We start from the raw sequence: 27,360 nt of genomic DNA on the forward strand, positions 1-27,360 counted from the left end.
GTTGGTTCTCTCTCATGTCTTAAGTTCTGCCAGTGAATGGTTGGCCATTTCCTCAATTTCTGCTCCACTTCTTTTATGCCTGCACATCTTATAAGCAGGGCAGTTTTGAGTAGAAAGTTTTGTGGATGCATTGGTGCCCCCACCCCTCCATTAGAACCCTAGCCTGGTTACAGAAGGTGGTCATTTGAGGTTCCATAACCCTTGTTGCTAGGAGTCTTAACTAAGGATACTCTCATAGATTTCTAAGAATTCCCCTTGTCCTACATTTCTGGCTAGTCTCAGAGATTCCCCCACCATCTCTAATTTCAGTTGTCTCTCCAAGTTCTCTCTCCCTCTGTCCTCCCACTGTTTGTTCCCTCCTGTCCCCTCCCCACCCATTCTCCCATTTCCCTCCCTTCATCTACCTCTGATATTATTTTATTTCCCCATCAGTGTGAAATTCAGGCTTTGTCTTTTGGACTAACTTGTTACTTACTTACTATAGGTCTGTGGATTACAGCATAAGTATCCTATGCTTTATGGTTAATATCCACTTACCAGTGAATACAGACCATGTGTGTCTTTCTAGCTTGGGTAACTTCACTCAGGATGATATTTTCTAGTTTCATCCATTTGTCTTCAAATTTCATGGTTTTCCATGTTTTAAATAGATGAGTAGCATTCCATTGTGTAAATGTATCACATTTTCTTTATCCATTCTTTGGTTGAGGGACATCCAAAATCCACATTGTTTCCACTTTTGGCTATTATGAATAAAGCAGCTACGTGCATAGCTTGGTAAGGGACCTTGTGGTGTGATGAAATAACTTTTGAGAATATGCCCAGGAGTGTTGTAGTTCAGTCTTAAGGTAGAACTATTACAAGCTTCCTAAGAAACCACCAAATTGATTTCCAAAGTGGTTGCACCAGTTTGCACTCCCACTAGTAATAGCGAAGTGTTTCCCTTGTCCCAGATCTTTGAGCATGTGTTGTCACTTGAGTTTTTGACCACAGCCATTTTGGCATATGTAAGATTCAACTGCAGGGTTGCATATCCCTGGAAGACCCCCCCCACTTTTTTTCCTATCCCAGTTCATCAAAGTGGAACTTTACACCTAATTTTGTAAGAAAACATTGGTCCTTTTTTTCTTCCAAAACCATGTAGCTGAAAATAAAGCAGAAATGTTTATTACTGCCAGTAACTGGTGATTTTGAATAAACTGCACTATAGGGATATACAGGGATAGAACTGCAATAATAAAAGTATCTCATTTATTTCGAGGGACAAGCAAAGGATAACCTTTGGGCTTGAGTTCTCAGCAAGTCTTCTGAAAGTTACATTGTAAAAAAAAATAAATATTAAACTGGAAGAATTGCATCAGCCTCTTGTACACCTTATTAGCTTCTTAAGCATATAGCATGTATAAAGCCTCTTTTTCATTTTCTTTTTCTTTTTTTAGTTGAAATCTGCTCAAACTCTTTCTTTTAGGGGTTATTTCCTCTCCTGAGCTACATGCACATTACAAGTGTCTGGCCATGTGTATGTGTTTAGACACTGGAGCAGCTATATATTCACATGTATGTACATGTGTCGAGGTAGATACCAGTTTTCTTTTTCCTCAAACAGTCTACCTTAGGTTTTCAAAATTGCCTGTAACTTAACTCAGATCTTGCCAATTTGCATAAACAGGCAGGAAAACAAGCCTGGAGAGGAGCTTCCTGTCCCTAACTTGACAGCACTGGGATTACAGATTCTGCACCTCTATAAACTGGATTCTGTTATGGAGATTCTGACTTTACTGACAAAGCTATCTTTGCAGGAGCACAGATAGGTTTTAAAAGCTATAGCAGCAGCATCCTCTCTGACTTAAACCATACTGTACTCACCTGGACTGCAGGTGCACTGAACTTTCTCATGTCTGAAATCTTACTGATTCAAAAATTGCAAGAGATCTTGAAATGGTCACAATGAAATGTTAGCTCCTTAAATCTGTGATGTTTATTTTCTTGGGTGCTTCATGCATGGCTGGTTACTTTACACTTTAAGGAGGAAATAACATGACACTAAGTACTAAACCATCAGCTTCACTGGATTCTTGGAAATATTCACTCATTTTTCCTAAGTCTCTTCTCTCTTCTCACAAGGTGATAGTGGAGGTCTTACCCATCTCAAAAATACCTTGAAAAATGGTCCAGTCTCCATGCTTATCCTAGGGCTGAGCAAATGATGGACCCACACAGCCTATGTGTCATTTGCAAATAGCACCACCCCTCTCTACTGCTTCATCCTGGGAAGACAAATATTGGCTCTGCCTGGAGTGAGGTCAGCTTCTCTTCTGTGTCTATTGGATACAACAATGCTTCTCTCTGCAAAAGGTGATGCTGGAAGAAGTACAGAAATCTGAGAAAATGGATTCATGTGTTAGACTGAATTCCAGCTATGTAACTGAAGCTAAGAGTTACACGTATAGCTAAGCCACACTTGCCATTTATGCTGCACTAGTCTAGCTGAAAATTAAAGGATAGGAATGACTCTTATCCAAGGTACTTCTGACCTTACATAGGAATGATTTTCAGATATGCTGGATAGTGAGACTTACTTGAGTTCATTCTTATCATTGCTTCTATTGGTCATACTGTCAAAACCACAAATCATATTCGTATTAAACCTTTGGGACTGGACAAAATGAAGATATTCCAAGTCTCATGGCTCACCCTAAAGAAAGGTCATGGGAATTTGCCTTGCTGTGTCTGGATCCTTCAATGCCTTGGAGTAAGACATTCTAGTAGGAGGTACAGAAGACTCACAGGGTCCCCAGGCGGACTCCACACACTACATCATGGAGAATTTCGTTCTAAAAAGATCAGTGAGAAGGGGCTGGGGATTTAGCTCAGTGGTAGAGCGCTTACCTAGGAAGCACAAGGCCCTGGGTTCGGTCCCCAGCTCCGAAAAAAAGAACCAAAAAAAAAAAAAAAAAAGATCAGTGAGAGAGCAGATAGCTTTTTGGGGAAGGCAAGAGTGTTAGCCAGAACCTTCCTTCTACCATACTCACTCTTTCTAGTGCCAGATACTAGCAGTTGATGCCTCAATTGGGAATGAAAAACATAGAAATCTCCATGTTTATCTAGAGCAGCTGATGTTCTGGAGATTGTAGTAGTGATATTTGATAAGTAAGTAAACAAATATGCATGTTCCCTGGTGACAAGAACTTGGATAGACGAAAGTGATACAGACTCAGGGTCATCAAGAAGTGTGGAGAGGAAGAGCTTCTCTCTTAGGGAGATTTTAGTCTCAAAGCCTAAATAAATTCTCATAGACAGGAGAATATCTGGCAAATGGAGCATCTAGTACAAAGGTTTGAGATCATGAGGCCTAAATAAGAACTAGAAACTATAAAGACCTGGGAAAGGCAATATAGGGCACCGAGGGGTCATCTCTCATGGCACTCAGACTGAGCAGAAAGGCTTTCCCCTCTCTGGGACTTTACACAAGCTCCCTACATAAGAACATTTCACAACCTATGGAATTATCTTTTAAAAGAGCACACAGGAACTGACGGGTGACATTGGTCTATGGTGGAATCAAAGGAGCTTCACACAATTCATTGTAGTAGAGACACAAGAAAAGTCCCCTTTTAGCAGCCAAGAAGGTGAATGTTTAACTAACATTATTGCTGCACTTCACCAGGAAGTAAGAGCCGTGAATTTAACTACTAGGTTTTAATATTAACTTCTAAAGTTATGGTTAACAGATTAATTAGAATGTCACCAAACAGTTTGAAGGGGTCATTTTGAATATAACCTTCAACTTAGGTTAATAAGAACTTGTGCTAATGCCTGAATTTTTGATGCATTTAAAGGTATGTGGAATAATAGGGCTATACAACAATCTGCAATAAATGAACCAGGGTTTGAATCTTGGTCGTGCCATTTACAAAGGTTATGACCTTAAACCTGCTGTTTATTAAGCTCTCTGAGACTTCATGCCTCATCTGAAAATGCTGTCTAAGTCTACCTACTTTCAGAGTGTCTAGCAGGTAACAGTGCATGTAACACATCGAGTATGCAGTAGTTGCTTAACATATGGTGACTAGAATAATCTAATAAGCATTTATGAAGTGAGAAGGGGGGCTCTAAAAAGAATTGCAGCAGCTAGGAGCATTGTCAAGGTAGACAATGAAGTCATGAACTTATGTCCTCTCAAAGTTCATGTTTTACTGGGAAAAAAAGCACACTCATGTACCTGTAATACAATACACTGAGGCTTGACAATATCAAGTAATTAATGTAAGCAGTAAAATGTAAGCAGGCACACATGAGAAAAGATTGCATCCAAAACCGATTTTAGAATTTTAATAAAATGATCCTGGGAACTTGAAAGCAGAGATGATGAAGTCTTGTTTATTTTGTTTTGTGTTTTGGGTTTTTTTATTTGTTTATTTGCTTGTTTGATTTTCTTTTCTCCCAACAAAGGGACAAAATGGTATAATCAAAGCCCTAGGTATAAGGAATTCTAACATATATTTTGGAGAAAGAACAAGCTATCATGTAGTTAGTCTGGATGAAAACAGAAACATTGAAAGGCTAACCTCAGGCAGGTCCCCGAGTGTACAGACACCACTAGGAGTCTGTACACAGAAACTTGTGCTTTATTCATTCGCACATCAATAAAAGCCATGTGAGATTTTTGAGTAAGATAACTGAGTCTTACAGGAACTACTCTAGCCATCCTCAGAAATATGAATAGAATATGGAATACTTATACCGAGACAAGAGCTAGTACTGCTGAACAGATTGAGTCCCTTACTCTGGGAATGTTTTCAGTTAATTTTCTTTTTTTTTCTTTTTTTTTTCAGAGCTGGGGACTGAACTCAGGGCCTTGTGCTTGCTAGACAAGCGCTCTACCACTGAGCTAAATCCCCAACCCTCAGTTAATTTTCAAAACAAACCCATGAACTTGGTCTTGTTATCATGTCCCTATTTGCAAATCGGGACACCAAGACATGATGTAAGGAATGGAGCAATGTCCACACAACCTAGGGGGTCTGAAATCTCAATCCAGCTTTATTGGCTCTGAAGTTTGTTTGCCTAATCACCCCCAACTGAACTTGATATGTCCCTTGGACTCTTGCTCTTTTGGGTCCCCAGATTGCTAATTTATGTAGGAAACTTGAGTAGGATCTCTGAGCTGAATTATACCCTGGGTTCTGTTTGTTTTCACGTGTTTTACTTTGGCCTCAGTCCAGTTCTTTATCCTGGTTCCGATCTACCTGTTTAGATAGAATTTAGAGGAAAAGAATGTGTACAAGATAGAAACTCCAAAGAATGTTTGCTTTATTTTTTTTCCTTCTCAAACTTTTTATAGCAGCAAACTTATGTCAACAATTTTCAAAAAGCATGCAAGGTAAACAGTGCTAAATGCAGAATTGATATGTTGAAAGAGAAGCCAGCGTGGAGAGAAGTAACCGCTAAAATAGAAGCAAGCATTGAGAATAATTGTGAGCATCTCGAACTTCGAGATACTAGTTACTAGTCAAACAGGATATTAGTTCAAAGTGAGTAAGACACTTGAGCATTACAATAAAGTGACTCATTGAAAAGAGCAGATACATAACAAACCACGACGGGAGGGAAGCTTCATTCCATCCCTTTCCGCACTCCTTAGGATAAAATACACACATTTGTTTTATCTGAAGAGTAAAGCACGTTCAGAAACGGCTGAATACAAGCTACCACTGCCTGTGGGCGGTCCAGGCTCTTCTTTTTCCTGGCTGCTCAGGACTGGGTTCTCAGGTCCTGTCTGCAGCAGGAGTCCAGCTTCGCTTCCACTGTTTCCAAGGCAACTGACCAGCCCTGAGATTCCACTGGCGGGTGAGGTGTGGAGTCCTGGGGGCGCTGCTTCTGTTGTCCGCTAGGCTTGCTCCGGACCTTCCTGGAGACATCCTCGGTTTTCTGCGATCTGAGCGCTACTACTTCATGCATGGCTGTTTCCTTCTGGAAGAGTGATAACGAGGACGCTGATAATTCAGACAGGCTCGACTTTATTGGGCTGCCACTTCTGGCCTTGGATACAGCAAACAGGATGAGCGCTCTCTCTCTCTCTCTCTCTCTCTCTCTCTCTCTCTCTCTCTCTCTCTCTCCCTCTCTCCCTCTCCCTCTCTCCCTCTCTCCCTCTCTCCCTCTCTCCCTCTCTCCCTCTCTCCCTCTCTCCCTCTCCCTCTCCTCCCTCTCCCTCTCCTCCCTCTCCCTCTCGCTCTGCTCTCTCTGTCTCTCTCTCTCCCTCTCTCTCTTTCTCCTCTCCTCTCTCCTTTCCCTCTCCCTCCTCTCTCTCTCTCACCGCTCTCTCCTCCTCCCCTCTCCAGCTGTAGCCTTCTTAATGTAGTTTAATGGCTTTACAAAGAAAGCCAGGGTGAGGAGCGCTTCTCAGTGGCTGTGGCTGGACCATGACCTAGCTGACCATGAACTTGGAGGGGCTTGAAATGATAGCAGTTCTGATCGTCATTGTGCTTTTTGTTAAATTATTGGAACAGTTTGGGCTGATTGAAGCAGGTTTAGAAGGTAAGGGAGTGCTTTTCAGTCACTTGTAAAAATCCTGTCTTGCAATTTTAAAAAATCTTTAAGGGAATGTTGGAGGGACCTGAAATGTGAACCTAGAAATGTAATTCTGGGGTGGACATGCAGAATAGAAGGTTTCTCAGGGTAAGGGAGATTATCAAAATAAACTTTTGGCAAGTTGCAGTAATGTCTTTGCAGCAAAAGAACGCTGTAACACTATGAGAAGCACTTTGAATCTGGAATCAAAACTGAGAAAATAAAGGGTTGATAATGTGTCAGCTTATATGCAGAGCTGTTAGTCCCTGTTATTTCTATTTGAGTTTTGTATATATTATTCTCTTTCAAGTATTACAGTAAATGCTATTAGTGTACGTTGTGGTATGCACTTGTGTCAAGAGAGAACTGGTTATGTATGTACAAATTCTTATGGCTTAAGATTGGACACTGAGGAACAAGCTTTTCATGAGGTTTTCTGTATGGGATGTTGATGTTACCTATTTTACAATCTAACCAAGACTCTAGGGAGAGGTGAGTCTCCAACTCATGTGACAGGTTGTAACATGGATTCTAAACAAGACCTGGCTTTGCGGGTGTTGATATTTATGCTCCTCCATTCTTAATGATTATCTCTCCTTTAGAAAGCACAGTATGTTCGTGCTTATATCTTTGCATGGACTGAACGTGTTTCCAAGAATCTGAGTAAATCTTGAGTATTATTTTCTAATCACCCAGAACTTATTTGAGATATGTTTGTGTTCAGCCAGTCGTTGTTTCTCAAAAGTTGGCAGTGCAGTTTTTAAAACCATCTCCTGCTGGTGCTGGGCAGTGATGCTGTGGTATCCTCACTGGAAGTTCTAACGTTGAGTAAACATAAAGAATATTAGCAAAGGCTTCACATCTTCAGATAATCTAATTCTCCCAGGAAGGCTGCCACAATGTGACATAAATATGATTACCTTTACGAATGGCAAACATCAAATTAAAATAAGTGTGTCACTCTGATGTAGGTTACCAGGAACCTACATTTATAACTCATTGGAAGGAGGAGGAGGGGTGGAAAGCAAGGTTTATTAAAGTAATTTTAATGGAACTTTGCAGAATGCATATTGTGGCCCCTTCTGAAGGAAATATTTGGTAGTTTCAAAGTGAGAAAAATGTCTAAATTTTGCAAATGGTCAATGGCTTTTAAAATGACTATTTCGTGTGTTTTCCTGAAATGGGTAACTTGCTTTGACTTCTGTGTTCATTACTGTAGTTTTTCCTGATGGTCATGGCTGGGACATCCCATGTGTTGTGCTGGATATTATGGGTGTTCTCCTCTCTCTGAGACTGCAAGCTTCATGGACATTCTCAGAATCCCTAGCTCTTTGGAGGGACTAGTTACATCCTAGTTTATGCTAGAGGTGTGGTTCTTTTTTATGCTCTATGTACAGGGTATTGATTCTTGGTTTTGTGATGGTGGCTACTGTAGTATTAGATTTGTTTGTTTCAGGAGCATAAATAGTCACGTCTCAAATAATAACTTCTTGATGTTGTTTCTTCTAAAGACTGCTAACCTCTATGAAACATTCAGTATTCTTTTCCATTATTACTTGTATGCAAATCTGTCCTGATCTGCATGGGCAGTTTCTTTCATGAATTTTATACTGTATTGTTAGTATTATTGTTAGCAGTGTACTAACACTGCAGAGATAATTAAATGTCTTCTAAACTTCACTACAAATCCTCATCCGATTTCTGCTTTTTTCAAGAAGTCCTTTTAAATTATAAAATTTTAGTAATCATATTAAAGTGGAATTATACATATTGCATAAACATTAGGGGTTGTGTAAATAGTGTCCTTTTCTGGTGAAATATGTATCAGACATAACTCAATGTGAATTAAAAGTCATAACACTTTCTAAAGAGTTTCCAAATTATTTCCTGGAGATATGATAGTAATAACTTAATGTTATAGCTCACATAGTTTGCATACATATTCTAAAGTTACAGAGTTTAACAGTCAAAAGAATCAACAGTATTTAACATTAAAATTTTGCCAATGTCCCAAATAATTTTTAATACAAACAGGAAACACTGATCTTCATTTCATTCAGATCTTTTCCCCACAGGATTTCCTTTCCCAGCATCCCACATGTCCTAGTTGGAGGATACTGACTTGTTTTGTCTTTCTTCTATTTGTAGACATGTCCTATAAAAGAACTTGAGATTAAGAATGGGAAATTATACTTGATTAAAAATCAAGGATGACTTTTCTAATGGTTTACTTAAATGTTAGAAGTTTTTCATTTTACTGCTGAACTGTTCAACAATCTGAGCATAACTCAAAATATAGCATGGATTATTTTTATCATTATCATTATTAATGATATGTTGTATTCTGAAGGGCAGAGAGAATACACTATATAACATATTTATCTTGTTTGTAATCTGTATTAAATAAATGTACTTTAGAATAAATTATTAATATGAAAGTTTAAAGAATTTGTAGTTTCTTCTTTCAGAGTGTTTTAAGTTCGCATTTCTGGTGGGAAATGTACCATTGAGTGCTCAATGTCTGTCTCAATATATATATATATATATATCTGAATATATATATATATCTGAATGACATATATAAACCTATATGCTATCCATAGACCCATCAATTACAAACAAATAGTTCTGGAAGGGAAAATTACTTCACTAGAGAAAATAAATTGTAGTAAATTACGTGTCCTCTGTCATTCTCTGGTTTTCTACCTCGTAAGTAAAGTTTACCATTCTCTGTTTAAGACAAGAAAGCTGATCTTGATAATCTCCATGGAACTTTCTATTTCATAAATTGTATGAGTCTACCAGGTAACTCCAGATCAATAATTTATATAATATATATCCTTTTGCAAGACAGGGTATCAATGACCTGCTTTGTAAACAGTAAACAGTGCAGTTCTTAGAATAATCTTATTCCTTTCATCAGGTAGGCTAATTCATCAGACCTCCAGGGAGTTGTTCCTTGCATTTCCAGAAAACAGAGAATCTCCATTCCTTTATCCCTAGATTTTGATATTTCTGGCCCCCTTGAATACAAGTCACACATGTGACACATGGACACACCTTCAAACAAAACACCCTTATAAAAGAAATACATTTCAAAAGAAACGTAGCATCGGCATCAGAGTGCTGTGCACTGGAACAGTAGTGCTGACTGGAGCAAGGTTTTAAGATTCTGGATAAAGTCAGTGGCTGGGTTTGGTGATTTGTCTTGTGGTTTTTAATATCGAGTGTTCTCTTTATTTGGCATGTAACTCAGGAAATTCCAGAGCTAAGATAGTTTGGAATATGACTACAATTTCACAACATAAATTGCCGCTTCTCCAGCCATAAAAATAAAGGTAGTTTTCTGCTAACACATTCCAGAGGGAAAAAAATGAATCAAAATTTTAATGGCAAAGCTATTTCATTATGTCTCTATGATGTGGTACTGGGCTATGGAAATACCTACTTTTCATCCAAATACATACAGAATCAGAATGGAGTGGTAACTGAATGAAAAGAGAGAAATTATTCTATCAAGCTATAGTAAAGAATAAATTTTTCAGAACTATACTGAAAAGCAACTTGCAAAAGGTAGCTCATAGTAACCATCTTTTCAAAGAAGACAGATAAACTGATGATGCGTATGATATGTCCCTTTATTTATTTATTTATTTATTTACTTATTTAATTTGTTTTTTTTTTTTTGAGATAGGATTTCTCTGTAAGAGCCCTAGCTTTTCTGAAACTCACTGTGTAGACCGGGTTGGCCTCACACCCACAGAAATCTGCCTGCTTCTGCTGCCTTCCAAATGCTACAATTAAAAGTGTGCACTACAATGCCTGAGTATGTCACCAAAATATTAGAGTAAAGGACCCCCTCAAAGTACTATAAATACAAATCCATGCTATCTGTCTATGATCCATATCATTCTTACTGGGGATCAAGTACCAGTCATGGTGAATGGAGTGGGGAGGTATTGTTCACACCTGAAACTGTTAGTTGAAATTCATGAAGAGAAAATTATAAAGCAATCTGCTGGCATCCTCCTTCCAAAGATATAATGAGAAGCCAAAGGAATTTGCATGTATTTTCTTACAGAAGTCCTTCTACACTGTAACAGTGAAGAAAATTAAACTCCTTGAATACTTCAACATACCATCTTTTAATGTCATGTGAGAATAGAATTCAGGAATATTTTCACCATTTGACATTTTTAGTGACCAATTATAGTAAATATTTTCTTTATTACTAAAACATTAATATGCAAATCAGACTAATGGACAAAAATCATTAGTACAATCAGAGGCTACACCGAGAGGACCTCGAGCTATTTTGTCTTGAAGAAATAGTCACAACTTCACATCTTATTCATCCTGAGATTTTAAACTATTAACTGACCTCCATAATCCTATATTTATCTACTCTATAAAATTATCATAAATGCCTTTAATACCTTATTTGGATGATAATTACATGGAAACTGGACTAATGTTAAACAAAATTGTTATAATACAATAGTATAGTATAAATTATATAATAGATTTGATTTCATCTTTGTGCTCTGAAATAGGCATTGTCATGTTAGATATAAAAAACGTAGTTACTTAGAGTGCTTGAGTCCATAACTCATAAAACTGAAACTCAAACTTAGAACATCAAATTCCACATCCTGTTTTTATAATCCTTAAATACCACACATTACATTAAAATGACAATGGCCAATAATCTTTAGGCAGGGAGACAATGTTGGATCAGCTAACCATAGTAGCCAGACTCTTTGTTGACTAAACGTGCCATAAAGAAGAGTCTAAAGTCTGTCTTATCAACTACCTAAGATTTCTATAGGTAACTGGATGAAATGGAGGTACAAGTAGTATGAATGTCCACCCGAGAACTAAGATCACAATCTCTCCTTTTGTTTGGGAATGATGGGACGATAGCTGGAAATAAGAGACTTGTCATTCTTACAAAAGGAGGAAATTCAATGGAGATTTGGCTGTTATCCAGTGTGGAGATTTCCTAATGACAGAATCTGAGAAATATAGAGTAGATTGACTGGAACAATGGCAGGGGTAGCAAGGTGCTCCACATAGTGGTAGCATTCTGAAATAATATACCAAAACATTATTAGGAGTTGAACATAGACTCACGTGAATTTTAAGATTTGATTTGGAACCATTGTTCACACAAAACATTTATTCTAGCCTTTATTAGAAAACAAGAAGGAACTGAGGTAGTTCTAGCTACCTGGGAGAAATAAAGGAGGGGATGACTGTGAACTTCGATTAAGAACTTGCAAACAGGATGAGAGGAGGCTGCATATGCCATTCCCAAAGCATCCTGTCAAATATGCAACAATTCAGAAGTTGCTGTTTTGCAGAAGGTTAGCTGAAGGTTTAGGCAAAGTAAGAATTTTCTTAAGCTCGTGAAGTAATAGCAAAAGGAGTCTAGATTAGTTTCAGTGCCATAGCAGATAGGAGCACTGTTCCAAATGGCAGCCATTGTGACTACAGAAGGTAAATACTGTAAATGGGATTAAATACATAAATGGGATTAAAATACATAAATAAATAAAAATCATATGTAATAAGACCATTCTATATGAAGTTTTCCTATACAATTTAAAGATAATTTTAATTTTTGCCTTCAAATTTATATAGATGCATTGGGGCAAGCATATCTATGATAGTGAACTGAAATATGAGGAAGAAGGGAAATTGTGTCTGCAATTTATATAAATAAAGTTTTGACTTATCAAGACTGTACAGAATGGAATCAGAGATTACCTGAATCAAATCAATCATTCCACACATGAAGAAACTGAGTCCTAGAGAGGTAAAAATGCCTATTTTCATCAGGACTATTTTTTTAAAAAGTAGAATGAATTATACTCAGAAGATACTCTTTATGTATGATCTGAGTTATATAAAATTCTTACCTTAACTGCAGCTTTCCTTTTCTTCTAGTGACCCGATCACTCTGAAGTTAAACGTTGTAGGGATTGGTGACAGTGGTATTGCTTGCTACATTAGGTACAGGTGCAGGATAGAAAACTGTGGACTCAATGTCAACTATATTTGAAGTGTTTTATATCATTAAGACTTGTCCATTGAAGGGTTATTGTAGATATTAGTGACTAATTGATAGCCTGCACCGTTATTGGCCCAGGGACTGAACTTCTACAGTGCCAAGGTTTTCAAATGCATATATGTCCATGTAGTCATTCTAGAATTATCCTAAATATGAAAATCAGAGAGTTGCCCTTTCATCTCTCAGTACTTCCTCAATTGCCATAATCTCAGAGGGATCCACCCAGACATCCTATTCAAAACTTGAAGGTGTGTGATCTATGTCTATATTCTTAGTATTAAGGAGGAAGAAGCAGAAAAAATTAGAAATCTGAGGCCACTCTGTGCTAATTGAGCATTTCAAACCAGCCTGAGTTATGTGCATAGTGACATCAGTCTAAAATAAATCAGTACCTTGAGGTATAACTTTATGGTAATGGACTTGTCTCGCATGAATGGGAGCCTAGTTCTCATCCTCAGAATGAAAAATAAAGACAATGATTTTGGAGCATTTGTTTTAAAAAGTATTTAAATATGTCTGGAGTCTTATCCCAAAGATAATCCCCACTCCTAATATTATATCAGTTGTAATTTCAGTTCTTATATAAACACAATTGTATTTAAATTAACAAAGTACAGACTCAAATCCATCATCAGTGAAGTCTTAGCTCTAAAACATGTATCTGTTCTATAGCCTTGGGAAAGAACCACCATCTTCTGTACCTAAGTGTCATTTTGTCTTAAGTTGAAATTATCAGTTCAACTTGTTTACTCTTTTTTCTTCCTTGTTTATTGAATATTTTATATATTTATATTTCAAATGTTACCCCCTTTCTCTCCTTTCCCATGCTTCCCCTCCCCCTGCTTCTAAGAAGATGTTCCCACTCCCACCTACCCTCTACCTCACTGCTCTGGCATTCTCCTGCACTGGGGCATTAAGCCTTCACAGGACCAAGGGCTTCTCCTCCTATTGATGCCTGACAATGCCATGCTCTGCTACATATGCCGCTGGAGACATGGGTCCCTCCATGTGTACTTTTGGTTGGTGGTTTAGTCTCTGGGAACTCTAGTGGGTCAGGTTGGTTGATATTTTTGTTCTTCTTATGGGTTTGCAAACCTCTTGAGCCCCTTCAGTCCTTTCTCTAACTCCTTTTGGGGTCCCATGCTCAGTCCAATGGTTAGCCGTAAGCATCCTTATCTCTGTCAGTAAGGTTCTGACAGAGCCTCTTAGGAGACATTCATATCAGGCTCCTGTCAGCAAGCACTTCTTGGCATCAGCAATAGTGACTGGGTTTGGTGGCTGCATATGGGATGGATCCTCAGATGACGCAGTCTCTGGATGGCCTTTCCTTCAGTCCCTGTTCCACCATTTGTCCCTGTATTTCCCCCATGAGTATTTTGTTCCCCCTTCAAAGAAGGACTGAAGCATATATTCTTATGTGGTTTAGGATGAGTTTATATGTGTTTAGACATCTTCCTACATTAGAGTAAAGTATTTGTATGTGTTTCCATTATAGCCAGACACCTTACCTTTCATTCCAAACATTAGCAGCCAGCACTCAATATCTGAAACCAAAAGCTATATTCCTTGCTTGCTACGGAAGTAAGAGCTATGCTTGCAGATTTTAATGATTCAAAACAAGGTTAAAGTTGTCTGAAGAATGGGTGCTAATGGGAAGTTGGCAATGATCGACTGCATTGAGCTTAAAAGACAGTTTTGTAATTTGTTTTTATTTTATGTTCATTGATGCTTTTGCTAAGTTATTGAGGGTTTCAGAAGCCCTGAAACTACAGTCACAGACAGGTGTGAGTTGCCCTTTAGTGCTGGGTCATTCTTTGGATGACCAACAAGTGTTCCCAACTACTGAGACATCTCTCCATCCCTAAAGTTTAAAATAAATTTTGATGGCTGCTTCTCTCCTAAAAGACAAAATTTAACTTCCTTTCTTCAAACTTAAGTATGAGATCCTTTCATGACAGATGTGTAAGGTCATGTGTTGGGAAACTTCAAGATGCCAGTCCCAAGATTAGACACACATGGAAACAAGGGTGCAGCTATAAGCGAGGTATATGAGACCTATTTTCTTTCAATGTCACCTACTAAATGTCAAGCTGCTAGCTATAAAACATACATAGAAAGCAAAGCAGTTCATTTATTTATTCATTTGCTAAATACATGTCTGCATAATGGCTCATATGCTATCCTTATACATTACCTTACAGTAATGAAGAAACAAGACAAAAGATAAATCAATATATGTGTGAACTAATATCTAATAAAGAAAAATGTAGATTATTATAACAAGGCAAAAACATGGTTCTGTGATACAGTAATTAGAGAAAGGCATTAAGACACACTAATTTGTATGAAAATACTTGAATATCGGTGATGCAAAAGAAAATATCTGACAAGCATCCTTCCAAGCAGCAGGCCTGCCCAGGTTATGAGCTGTCAACTAGTTGGGGATTTCTGTATTGAAAGTTGAGAGTCTAGCATAGTTGCAGAATTTTATACTTACCAAGGTATAAGTAGGAACAATGGTGGCATAGTTAAGGCCATATCATGTTGAACCATCACAAGTCACTGGGTTTTATTCTTGATCCTGGAAAGTTCCTGAAGTAGTGAGTTATATAGTCTGTGGAAGTTATTGCAGCTTATGTTTATCCCCTGGCATCCTTTCTCTATGAGAGTTGCCAGTTGGAGTCTCTATGTGGAGTACTCTGTGATACCTCACTGCCAGACACTTGTCAGGATATAGATTCATTGTCTCTTGTCAAATTTCCTTTATTTTGAATAAGTGTCTGACTTGTTCTGATCTTTAGGATGTGTTCACGTTCCAAATCATCTTTATTAAGCAAAGTCTTTCCATCTGTCTACCACAGCCTGTGAATGGATCCTGACTTCCTATTTAACAGGCAGTTTCAACACTACGGTATAAAAACCCATTCTTAATTGCGTCATTAGGAACAACATCAAGTGTCATAATATGACCTGTTTAGAGAAGAGATTTTGAAAAGCCAAATCACCTTCTTCGTTTATTTGCCATGCAATAGGAACAGACAGTGCTGGTAAAAATATGACTTACAAAAGGAAAGCCGTGTTATGTTGCCTCCTTTTAAGTAGCTTCTCCTCCCTCATATATGAACTTCAGTGATTAAATATCTAAATTGAGCATATTCCAAATTGAGATGAGAATAATACATTTACTTCCCCAGCTATTTATATTAAAATATAATTTTTGCAACTAAGATTCATGCAGTTATTACCTAACCCCCTCATTTTCTGCATAAATTGAGACCTAGGAAGGTTAATTGACTTGTTAGAAATCACAAGCATAGATACCATAATAATTACACTATCTATGATATAACAATAATTATATTCTAGGTGAGGAGCTAAACATTTAATACATTTTAGAATCTAATTTTTGCAAAGCCCTGTAAGAATAATCTTATTAGCCATAATTATAGAAATGCTGATTCTTTATTTACTTAAAAATGTATTGTTTAGGTTATTTTCATACTATTTTTCTTTTTTTATTATCTTATTTGCAAGTCAATAGGTAAAGCAATGTTTTGGTCCCTAGTATCAAGCAACTGGGTAAAAACAGTAGTAGGGCACAATGTTGTCACAAAGAAAAGGAAGTAGGGAATCCTGGTTTGCTTAAACACTCTATCAGTACTCTTTTCTCATTGTTGTAGATTGTTAATGATTAAGAAGAAACAAAAGAATGGCAATTTCCAATTTCTCATTCTGGTGGAAAGTATCTGATGCTACAGTGTGGGTCTCAAATCTAGGAGGTTTCAAGATTGAGACAAGAGTAGGCTGTGAATTCTAATGCCATCAATGGCCTTTTGAGGTGCACTTTGTTGAACAGATTCCAGCACTGTCTTAAATACTACATACCTGACTTATTTTGACAATAATATTTACTAGCCAGTTATGATTGAAAATTTAGCCAGATTCCCCAAAGCTCCCAGGGACAAACAACCAACCAAAGAGTACACGTGGGATACAGATGGCTTTACTTGGATGTGTAGCAGATGACTGCCTTATCTGGCATCACTGAGAGGGGAGCCCCTTAGTCCTGTGGAGGCTTGATGACCCAGGATAGGGGAACGCTAGGCCGCTGTGACAGGAGTGGGTGAACTGGTGGAGGAACACCCTCATAGAGGCAGGGGGAGGGAGGAAGGCATGGGGGTTAATGGAGGGGAAACTGGGAAGGGGGATAGAATTTAAAATGTACATAAATAAAATAATAAAAAAGAAAATTAAAAGAAAAGAAATTTAACCAGAGAATCTATATGAATGTATGTTCATTAAGTTTCAAACTTTGGATATCACACTAAGAAATGGTCAGTCAGATAATTAAATCCAGGCTGTCTACCTGAAGAACAAGTTTTTTAAGCCAAGCTTAGTCAACTACAATGGTAGAGGTACATAGTAGCCGACAGCAATATATCTGGAAACAATTTAAGTCTAATGACCAAAGCCTTTGTAGTTCCGTCAGACCCTTCTCATTCGTATTAAAAACCAAGTATTAAAGCCCACTATAAAAACACATTTTAGGGGCTGGGGATTTAGCTCAGTGGTAGAGCGCTTACCTAGGAAGCGCAAGGCCCTGGGTTTGGTCCCCAGCTCTGAAAAAAAAAAAAAGAACCAAAAAAAAAAAAAAACACATTTTAAATGCACGATTTTATTTACTTTTGTTTATTGTCATCTCCATTTACACAAATTACATATTCTTTAAATACAAAGAATATTAATCCAAATCTACCCCAGGACATGCTTCTATTGTAATTTTGGAAGATCTTGCAGTGATTAAATTCCATTCTTAGGACACAGAGAACAAGATCCAGTCTTGCTAAATATGAAGTGTCCATTAAGAGTGCACACACTTCTCTTCAATATCATGGCCAGCCTGCCTGAAGACTGACAGAACGTGGATGTGCTTATTTGACAACATGCATTGTTTCCTGCAGTGGGCAAGTAGTGTTCTTCCCTGTTGGAATGGCCCATTCATTCGTTAGACTTGTCCTTGTCTCAAGGGTTTCTGAATCATGGCTGAGAGGAGCAAGCAGGGACTTCCCCATCATGCATGCATGCATTCCTCTTTACTTAAACTAGCTTGGCCCCACATTCGGCTTTGGTTCATCAGGCTTTATTGTATAGTTGTTGTGAAGATTAATGCGATGGGAGGACAATGGTTGGACCTTCTTGTTAATATGTACTCTAAGAAGTGACCATTAACTTTTAAGCTACAGCATAAGAAGCTATTGAGGAAATGAGGTTTGCACCATTTATGTTGTACATGGTTATAAATGTGTGCTACTTAGATGAACTTTAGAAATAGCGTGCTACGTTTGCTCTCTTTGTTTTGAACAGAGGAGAGCTTTCATTCCTTAAAATGCCCATTTTTCATTGATGAACTATATTTACAGAGCTTCTCTTGTTATTCTGCCATTGTGGCTTCATGAGGAAATACTGCTGACATCCCAGATACAGTGCAGGGGTTGGCTTTGGTTACAAGGAGAACTTTTCACGTGTCCTACCCTACAGTCAGTCAGAAAAGAGAATGTTAGTGTTGGCAGTAGTACACCCATAAAACGTTAATCTAATTGATTGCTTCTCTTCTGCCTTATTTGGAAGCAGAAGGAGGAGGAGACATTTAGGAGGTGGAGAATGTGGATGTTTGGGGGAAAGAAAATATAATAGCAATACTCAAGCCTGGGCGAAGTGAATTTAATCAGTAAATGTGAGATGGCTGCCAAGGAATGCCGAATGCTCATTTGAGATTTGTAGTTATTCTTTGAAAAGAAGCCTCCTCTGACTCACGTAAAGTATATTTATTCTTGGGTCCATTACAGAACGATTGCTTTACCAGTCATGTTCAAAGACAAAGGCAGAGCTACATTAGAAAATGGAAAGCCATTGAGGAAATCAGAGCCATCTCCTCAGTACACAAAACTTCCTCAGTTCCAGACATAAAAAAAATAGGCACTGTGTATCAAATCCTAGAAGAACTGCAATGAAAAATTAAATTAAACTGGACAGGAAATGTATAATTTGTTCGGATGAGGAAATGAAAGCCCCTGAAAAATCTGACTTCTCTATGGTGTGCCCATAATGGTATACTATATACCAATGGATCTAGTAGGGTTCTCAGCCAGGGCATTCGGGGAATATTGACAAATACTGGGTGATGTGTCATGAAGGAAATGCTCAACTCAATGGTCTCAGATTGCATTTGAAGTAACTGTTTAATATGTCGGAAGAACGTATGTTCTCCTGAAAAGTTTTATATTAGTTTATTTTTACATCTACTTTGACAAAAGGAATTTAAAGAAGACAGGGTCTATTCTGGTTCATTTTTTGAGGGTATAGTCCACTGATCATATTATATCCACACTACAAACCAAGCAGTGAACTTATGTGCTAAGCTTAAATTCCCTGCCCTATGCCATCTTTTTGTCCCACACAGTCAAGGATCCAGGTCAAAGGTCTAGTGCAACCTTATGGGGTGTGTCTTCTCCTCTCAGTTAACCAAATCAATAATCCCCCATGCATGGGCTAGAAGGCCCCATGAACCAGAAGACTCTAGATGTCATCAAGTTGACTCATAAACTTCACAAACATGCTTGTCTATACACTATGCCTTCACAAGTGAAATAAAATTCAAGGTATTGCAACTCTACCTATAATTTTAGCATTCAGTGGGCCAAGGCGGGAGGCTTACAAGTTCGTGGACAGCCTGGGCTATGTGCTAAGAATGTTTCAAACAAATCCCAAACCAAAAAGAAAGGCTTTATCCATGAGGTAGTTTAATGTTGGTGTGTTTGTCGATGTCTTCAGTCTTCAATTTTAACCACTAATCCCTTCAGGACATTTCACCATCTATCACAGATTATGCATCCCACAGCCAAGCCACATGTTCAGTGGTTGCTAACCTCATGGTGATGGATAAGTTTTGCATGTCCTTGAACACTTTCAAACATTTATATACAGGCTCATAGGAACAAATGCCTGATTTGGTGGTGCATATGCTGATGTTTTACCCGTGTTTATATTCTCTGATAACATGAACCATGAAATGTATCCGTTAGTACACATTGGGTCTTTTGTGGAGACAAAACGTTGTGTGGCAAGACCTTTGAAGGTTCCTTGGGATGGGTCTTACTTTTATACATTTAGCCATGTATAAAAGTACAGAGGAAGAATGGGGATGTCATAAAAGCAGAGCATTACATAAAGAATAAACTCCCTATCACACAGAGAATCCCAATTTAATTGGTACACCAGAACGAGAATGGTTATCTTTGGCCCCTCACTTGTTCTTGCTCACTAGATTATATGGTTTTCTTCCTGGTGTAGGAATTCCATGTCATAATCAACATGGCATCCAGGCTACCTCACACCGAAGTTTGCTGGGTTGTTTTGTTTTGTGTTGTCTTGTTTTGTTTGTTTAAAGTTTGGTTTCTGCCTTGCCTGCTCAGTATCGTTTTATGGTATAAGTCTCAGTTTGTAATTCAGGTTGGCAAGAATTTAGACCTACTCTCTTCCATCCATGATTGTCTTGAGCCTGTCCAATGCAACTGTATTAAAATATCTATAATGTAATCTCATAGTTAAAAGGATGAGTTTCAAAATGGCATACAAAATAAAGTTCTCATTAATAAATATGCACATGTGACAGAGCAGTGGAACTGACATTTCTGCTTCCTCTTTGAGCATGTACCCATATAACAATGACTAGTTTCTTTTAGTGGAAAACAATATCTAGATAAAATACATACTTTTTCTCAGAAAACAAAAGTATTTTGGAACATAAGAATACCAATTAAAAACTATTTTTTAGTTCACAAAAGTTATTTAAAGTTGAAAAGTTGTAAGTTTGTGCTTACCTTAGAAGCAAGAAAATTCAGGGGAATATCTTGGAGCTAACACTAGACTCTTATGGAAGAACATTGTCATTCTAACTTTAATAACAAGTTTCTGGCATAGATGATAAAGAGCTGTGTTTATGCATACTGGGAAGTCAAGGAAGTTATTAGTGGGTTTTAAAGGATGTTTGGCTGCCCAAACGCACTTACCTAAAAGAGATGCTCATTCTCTGCCATTTCTGTGAAGCAGCACTCTTAGGAACAAATGATTTTCACTCCTTGATGTGTTTGGCCTCATGAGCTCTAAAAGGGAAGATTGGTCTGAGCATTGGTTTGTAAGGAAGGATGAAGAGGATCAGGGGTTGCTTCTTCTGGAAATTCTTACCCTTTCTCTCATTTGAGCATCAGTAATTTTCTTTCCCTAGCAGCAGCCTGCTTGCAGCTGCCCACAAGCCATTCATGCGAAACTCAGGTAGGAATTACTTAATGTGGGAAGCAGATTAAAATAGGAAGGAGTGATAAAATGAAGCTTCACAGGAGTGCAGAGATTCTATTAAATGTATCGCCGAAATGGAATTCTCAATACTTACCATACAATTCTTTTTCTTTCCTTCCAATTTACTTTATAAAATTCAGCATAGAGAACATCCAGGTAACACTTTTCATTTTTATTTCTGGATTTTTTGACTAATAATATCATAGAAGTTTAGGCTGCCATAGATTCCAATTAAGAAAATTCAAGGTGGGAGAAACAGTTCCCATTTTAGGCTTTATGCCATTTTGAAATTCAATCTACATAAGATAACTTTCAAAGAACTTAGGAACCAAATAATTTCCCTCAACGGTCATTCATGAAGAAAGTTGGTCTTATGATCCCTCTTGTGTTTTTCTTTGGACTCAGTCAATAGGTATTTGATGTTACCAAATGAGGATAAGGATAACCCATAGAATCATGGTAAAGTATAAGGATGAATACTATCTACGTCACATGTGGGCACAGGCCAGGAGCAACCTGGTCATGCTTACTCTACGTTTCCCAGAGTTGTACTGCTGGTAGTCAAGAGTACTCGCTCTGCATGGGTCACTACAATAAAGTACTATAGATTAAGCATGTCCAGCCTAAGCACGTATCTACTAATGGCTGAACTCTGTGGAATAAAACCTGGCTAGCTGAAACTTACCGTGCAGGTAGTTAGTGTGTAATTTTTAAGTGAGATAAATGTCTATAGACTAATATTACTTTTAAATTAGCAACCTAATTATATAGTATTTTTCTTCTAATTTTTTATAACTTCAGGAAAAGTCTTTTAGACTTTCCAATAATAAAGGAATGAAAAGAGCCGAAGGTGGGGGTGTCACAAAAGGAAAAGAAAATACTAGGTACCCTTGTAAATCTTTTCATAGGCAACTGAAATGCACTAAAGTAGGTTTTTCTTTTCTTTTTTATTATTGGATATTTTATTTACATTTCCTTTTTCATTTTATTGGTTATTTTCTTTATATATGTTTCAAATATCCCCCTTCCTGGTTTCCCCTCTGGAAACCTGTCTATCCCCTACCTATCCCCTGACCTGCTGCTTTCATGAGGGTGCTCCTCCTCCACTCTTTCCTGCCTCCCAGCCCTGCCATTCCTCTACAATGGGGCATTGAGTCTTTTCAGACCCAAGGGCTTCTCCTTCCAGTGATGCCTGACAAAGCCATCTTCTGCTACACATGTGCCTGGAGCCATGAGTCGCTCCATGTGTACTCTATGTTAGCCCTCTCCTGGTTTCCCCTCCAGAAACCCCCAATCCCATTCTCCCTTCATCTGCTTCTATGAGGGTGCTCCCACCCCACCCAAACACACACCCACTCCTGCCTCCCTGCCCTGCATTCCCCTACACTGGGACATTGAGCTTTCACAGGACCAAGAGCCTCTCCTCCCATTGATGCCCAACAAGGCCATCCTCTGCTAAAGCCCTCCATGTGTACTCTTTGGTTGGTGATTTGGTCCCTAAGAGATCTGGGGGAACTGGGGGAATTGCTTTTCTTCCTATGGGTTGCAAACCTCTTCAGCTCCTTCAATCCTTTAATTCCTCCATTGAGGACATTGTGCTCAGTCTATTGGTTGGCTCTGAATATCTGCCTCTGTATTTGTCAGGCTCTCGCAGAGCCTCTCATGGGGCAACAAAATCAGGAGCCTGTCAGCAAGCACGTCTTGATATCTTCAGTACTGTCTTGGTTTGATGACTGTATGTAGGAAGGATCCCCAGGTGTAGCAGTCTCTGGATGATGGCCTTTCCTTCAGTCTCTGCTTGACACTTCATCTTCTTTTACCTCCTGTGAGTATTTTGTTCCCCTTCTAAGAAGGACTGAAGCATCCACACTTTGGTTATCTTCTTCTTGAGCTTCAGGTGGTCTATGAATTATATCTTGGGTATTCCAACCTTTTGGGCCAATAGTCACTTATCAGTGAATATATGCTATGTGTGTTTTTTGTGACTGGGTTGCCCCAATCAGGAAGATATTTTCTAATTCCATCCATTTGCCTAAGAATTTCATGAAGTCATTATTTTTAATATCTCCATTGTGTAAATGTACCAAATTTTCTGTATCTATTTCTCTGTTGAAGGACATCTGGGTTCTTTCCAGTTTCTGGCTATTATAAATAAAGCTGCTATGAACATAGTAGAGCATATGTCCTTGTTATATGTTGGAGCATCTTTTGGGTATGTGTCCAGGAGTGGTATAGCTGGGTCCTCAGGTAGTACTATGTCCAGTTTTCTGAGGAACCTCCAGACTGAATTCCAGAGAGGTTTTACCAGCCTACAATCCCACCAACAATGGAGGAGTGTTCCTCTTTCTCCACATCCTTGTCAGCAACTGTTGTCACTTGAGGTTTTGATCGTAGTCATTCTGACTGGTGTGAGGTGGAATTTCAGGATTGTTTAGGTGGAAATCAGTCCTGAATACTGTGGATACTCCTGATTCTTGTGTCGTATGGAAATAAATAGTTTCAGAGATTCAGTCTTATGATTAAGTGAGATAGTATATCTGATATGCTTTGCATAACTATTTATTGGTTTATTGTGATTACATTCAGACATTATAATAGCACATTCTCTATTTCGACTAGTTGCTTACTCTGTATTGTTTTTCAGATCTGTGAACATGTGTCAATGTGAATATATATTATTGTGCTTCAATTAACAGTTATGCTTATCATTTGAAAAATGAATGCAAACTCCAGGCTCTGTGACATTCATAAAATAAAAAGCAAAGTCATTAGGATATCAGTGTGTCTCTTCTTTTGTTTGTACAGCATTTCTGAGAGAAGAGCCATTTCTAAAATGTCTTCAGGAGTTTTCAATAGCTACGCATGCTTGAGAAGACAAGGTCACTTTGCAAAAGATATGTGGACAGTTTGTAAGGAATCTGTAAACATCCCCGTAAAGATTATGGACACCCTGTGGTATAGGCCCTCCTGGGAGACTCAAAACACATTAGAACATAAAAAAAAGGGGATAAGAAAGCTTGCAAACAAAGCAGCCTGCTTTTGTTTAATCTAAACCATGTTTGCCTCCTATTAACCTCCTAGAGAATGCTTCTGAAAGATGGATTAAGCTATTTGCTGCATAGGATAGGAGGACAATCATGAACACTACAAATGAAGTGTTGGACTAGACTTCAGATCCGGTCCTGTGATTAATTCACATAATTATTATTATTACTTTATTTTTATTTTGGCCTGTTTTAATTATCGCTCAGTTCTCTTATTCACAACAAAAGATTAACACTTTAGTCCCCAAAGCATATAATAAAATTGAATAATAGATTAAATCCATAATTCTGATGCCTCCCTTCCTTTCTCGGATGAACGGGAAGACATTTGCAGAGGTTTCCAAAGGCATCAAATCCAGAGGAGTTTACCTGGAAAACTTACCATTGAGGGAAAAGGCTTCTGACTGAGGTTTAATGATGTAAAATGCCTCATTCTTTAAAGTATTCATGTCTCAGTAAAAGTCTTTCCAGGAAGTGCTCTGCTTCATAGGAAACTTTATTCTAAATAATAAGCCTGTGCTCCCCATTTTGTCATTTTCAGAGTCAGGTGGGGGTGCCCTCATATACTACTCTAATTTTTATCTGTTCAACCAATCATTATGCCATAGCAAACAGGTATGATATTCTTCCCACAGGCCAGTATTTAATACATCATTTTACTAGGTACGCATTTGATGGGATCCAATCACACATTTCATTTGATCCGCATACTCTGATCACTGGGATTCTGATTCCAGAGGTGAGGTCCGTGAAACTGGCCTTGAAAATATGCAAAGTAAAAGAGATCAGGGGAAATAGAGCCATGGAAGATAAGTAGAAGATATTACAGAGCATCCTTTTTATGTCTGCATTTAAATGGAAAAGAAACGGAATAAGGTGAATAGAAATGGAAATACAGGTCCCAAGTCCAGCACTGAAAAATTTCCCATGAGGATCCACGCCATTCCATAGAGCCCTCTTCTTATCACTGCAGTGCATCATTCTAGGCCATGTTATCCATTGCTTTGTGCAAAGCTGGGTTACAGGCATTTATTCTATTGCTTTCTCACATTTTAGCTCCTGTAGTTTCTTGACTTGTTTTCCCACGACAGACAGTTGTTCATTAACTGCTTGCTAACATCAAAGTATATTTTCCTTTATGATTTTTTTATCTGATAAAAAGAAACTAGGTATAGGCAGTGATTTCTCAGAAACCCAAACTACCTCATTTAGACTGTATGATGATTTGAACACTGAATTGATATTCCGAGCAACTCTTTATTCATAGAGCATGCAAATGTGTTAGTCTAAATAAGACTTGGAATGGGGAGCATTTAAAATACTGGCATAAGTCAACTGTTTGCAAGCAACCTCCAACTTCCTCAGACATCATTTAAATAATGCTTGTAATTAAAATTATTTTTATCTGTTCATTAAAAGTAAGATAAAAAGGATGCCAGATATGCTTTACTTTGTTATTCTTGTTTGAAGAAATACTCAAGTTTAAAATAGAAGCTAACAGATCAACCTAGGTCATCTAGGTAAAATGAACTGTCAATTTGTGTCTTCTTTAAAGGCAAAATAAGACAAAATGTGACAAAGAGATAAAGGGAGATGATGCAAAACACTGATGAAGTATTTTGAACTAATAGAAGCTGAATATCAGGTAATGGTTGCCAAGATCCATGGTGAACCAGGAAACCTCTTTCCCTGACAGATGTTTTATGATGGGTACAGACTGAGAGATATCAGTGATGACTTTCTCTGAAGCTTTACTCTAGAGTGATTGTGGCTAAGGTATAGGGGAGTCCCCATTTCCCACATTGTTACTGGAATTCAAGGTTAGCCACTAATCACATACTAATTCATTAGAGCTTCTCAAAAATCAGACTAAAGTAGTACTTCACTTAAAAAATCCTGGTACTTGCCTTTATCTTTCCCAACTTCCCCATCCCATCCCCATCATCCCTCAAGAGCATTTTACCCATAAACCATATGGACAGAAAGTGTACTTCAGGTTCTGTTCCCAAGTGACCTAGCTCAGGTACTTGCTTCAGTGTATTTCACCTTTATTTTTCTGTAAAATTATCTACTCAGTGGCCCAGTACCATGGCCAATCTTAAGCCAGAAAATCTGGAAGGACAGCTGCTTATATGATTGCTACTTTTGGATCAAATATGATCCTTTGCAAGATATAGCTGTATTAAACCACTTAAAATGACTATGATGGTTAGTATAGATTGACTTGACCTGATTGTGAAGCACCTAGAAGATTATCTAAGCAAATATTCAGATGTGCTTCTGGTAGCCAGTAAGAGACAATTTCATGAGGAGAGCTCTGATCTCATGAATGCATTGATTTCTTGATGGGCTACTCATAATGGGATGGCATTCTTGGTAGGTGATAAGAAGTAGAAGGGTTAGCTACTTGAAAGAAAGGAAGTGAAAATGATCTCTTTTCCTGATCTCATTTGTTTTTTCTTCGCTTCCTGGTCACCATGATATGAACTATTCTGTTCCTTCCTACTCATCTTCCAGCCATGATGGACGGAAACCTTTGAGAACATTCTGTTTTTTTCTGATTGATTATGTCATTTGCCCTGCATAAGCTTCTCAGTTTCATGAGGTTTCCCCATGAAACCAAATTTCTGGGCGAGCAGAACATAAGGTCTTAGAAATAGGATGCAAAATGTTTCCTAGTGGGATGCACTAGGGATGATAGTAAATGGAACATTATGCTCCCACCCCCTTTGATTTCTGGATTCTTGCTATGGGAGAAATTGTACCATATGTTGGATGAGGTTTCAAAGCATACAGTGTTTTCTGCAGAGCACTGCCCAAGCTCTTCTAGCTGATGCCACCTCATGGGCACTGTAACTATGTCTTCAAAAGGCCAATCCATCTTTCAGTCAGGCCAGCTGCTTCAGTGTGGTAGTGAACATGATAAGACCAATGGATCCCATAATTGTTTCCCTGTCACACTTCTCTAGCTGTGGCATGATTTCCTTGGTCAGAAGCAATATTGTATGGAGTACCATGATATTGGATTATGCATTCTGCAAGGCCATGTTTGCTGATTTTATCAGAACTATTATATGTAGAAAAGTCAAATCCATAACTAGAATAAATATCTACCCCGGGCCCTAATTAAAGCTAGAATCTTTCTGAGTCATTTGAAGTATGGGCAGGCTAGTGTAACACACCCAATTGAGGAGTGTGCTGTGTCCAGAATCCAAACAAGTGCACAAAATGTAATGCTCCTTTCTTTGTGGTAGGAATAACTACCACAATAACTCATTCTTCACCTAAGAGTATCCCCCCTACTACTGGACTCCTATG

The 27,360-nt window shown here is 38.2% G+C and overlaps 1 protein-coding gene across 5 annotated transcripts in view; it reads left to right on the plus strand.

Annotated features, from left to right (window-relative positions):
* The window catches only part of Kcnip4 (potassium voltage-gated channel interacting protein 4), a 1,150,698-nt gene that overhangs the window by 614,957 nt on the left and 508,381 nt on the right, over window positions 1-27,360 (plus strand). Inside the window, exon 1 of one of the 5 annotated variants that reach the window (XM_017599087.3) lies at window positions 1-6,537. This exon is cut by the window's left edge and continues 23,311 nt beyond it. Within the exon in view, the coding sequence (XP_017454576.1) occupies window positions 6,438-6,537 (100 nt within the window). The 5' untranslated portion in view covers window positions 1-6,437. 5 annotated transcript variants of the gene reach the window in all.

The sequence above is a fragment of the Rattus norvegicus genome, chromosome 14, assembly GCF_036323735.1.
Source record: "Rattus norvegicus strain BN/NHsdMcwi chromosome 14, GRCr8, whole genome shotgun sequence".
NCBI lineage: Eukaryota > Metazoa > Chordata > Mammalia > Rodentia > Muridae > Rattus > Rattus norvegicus.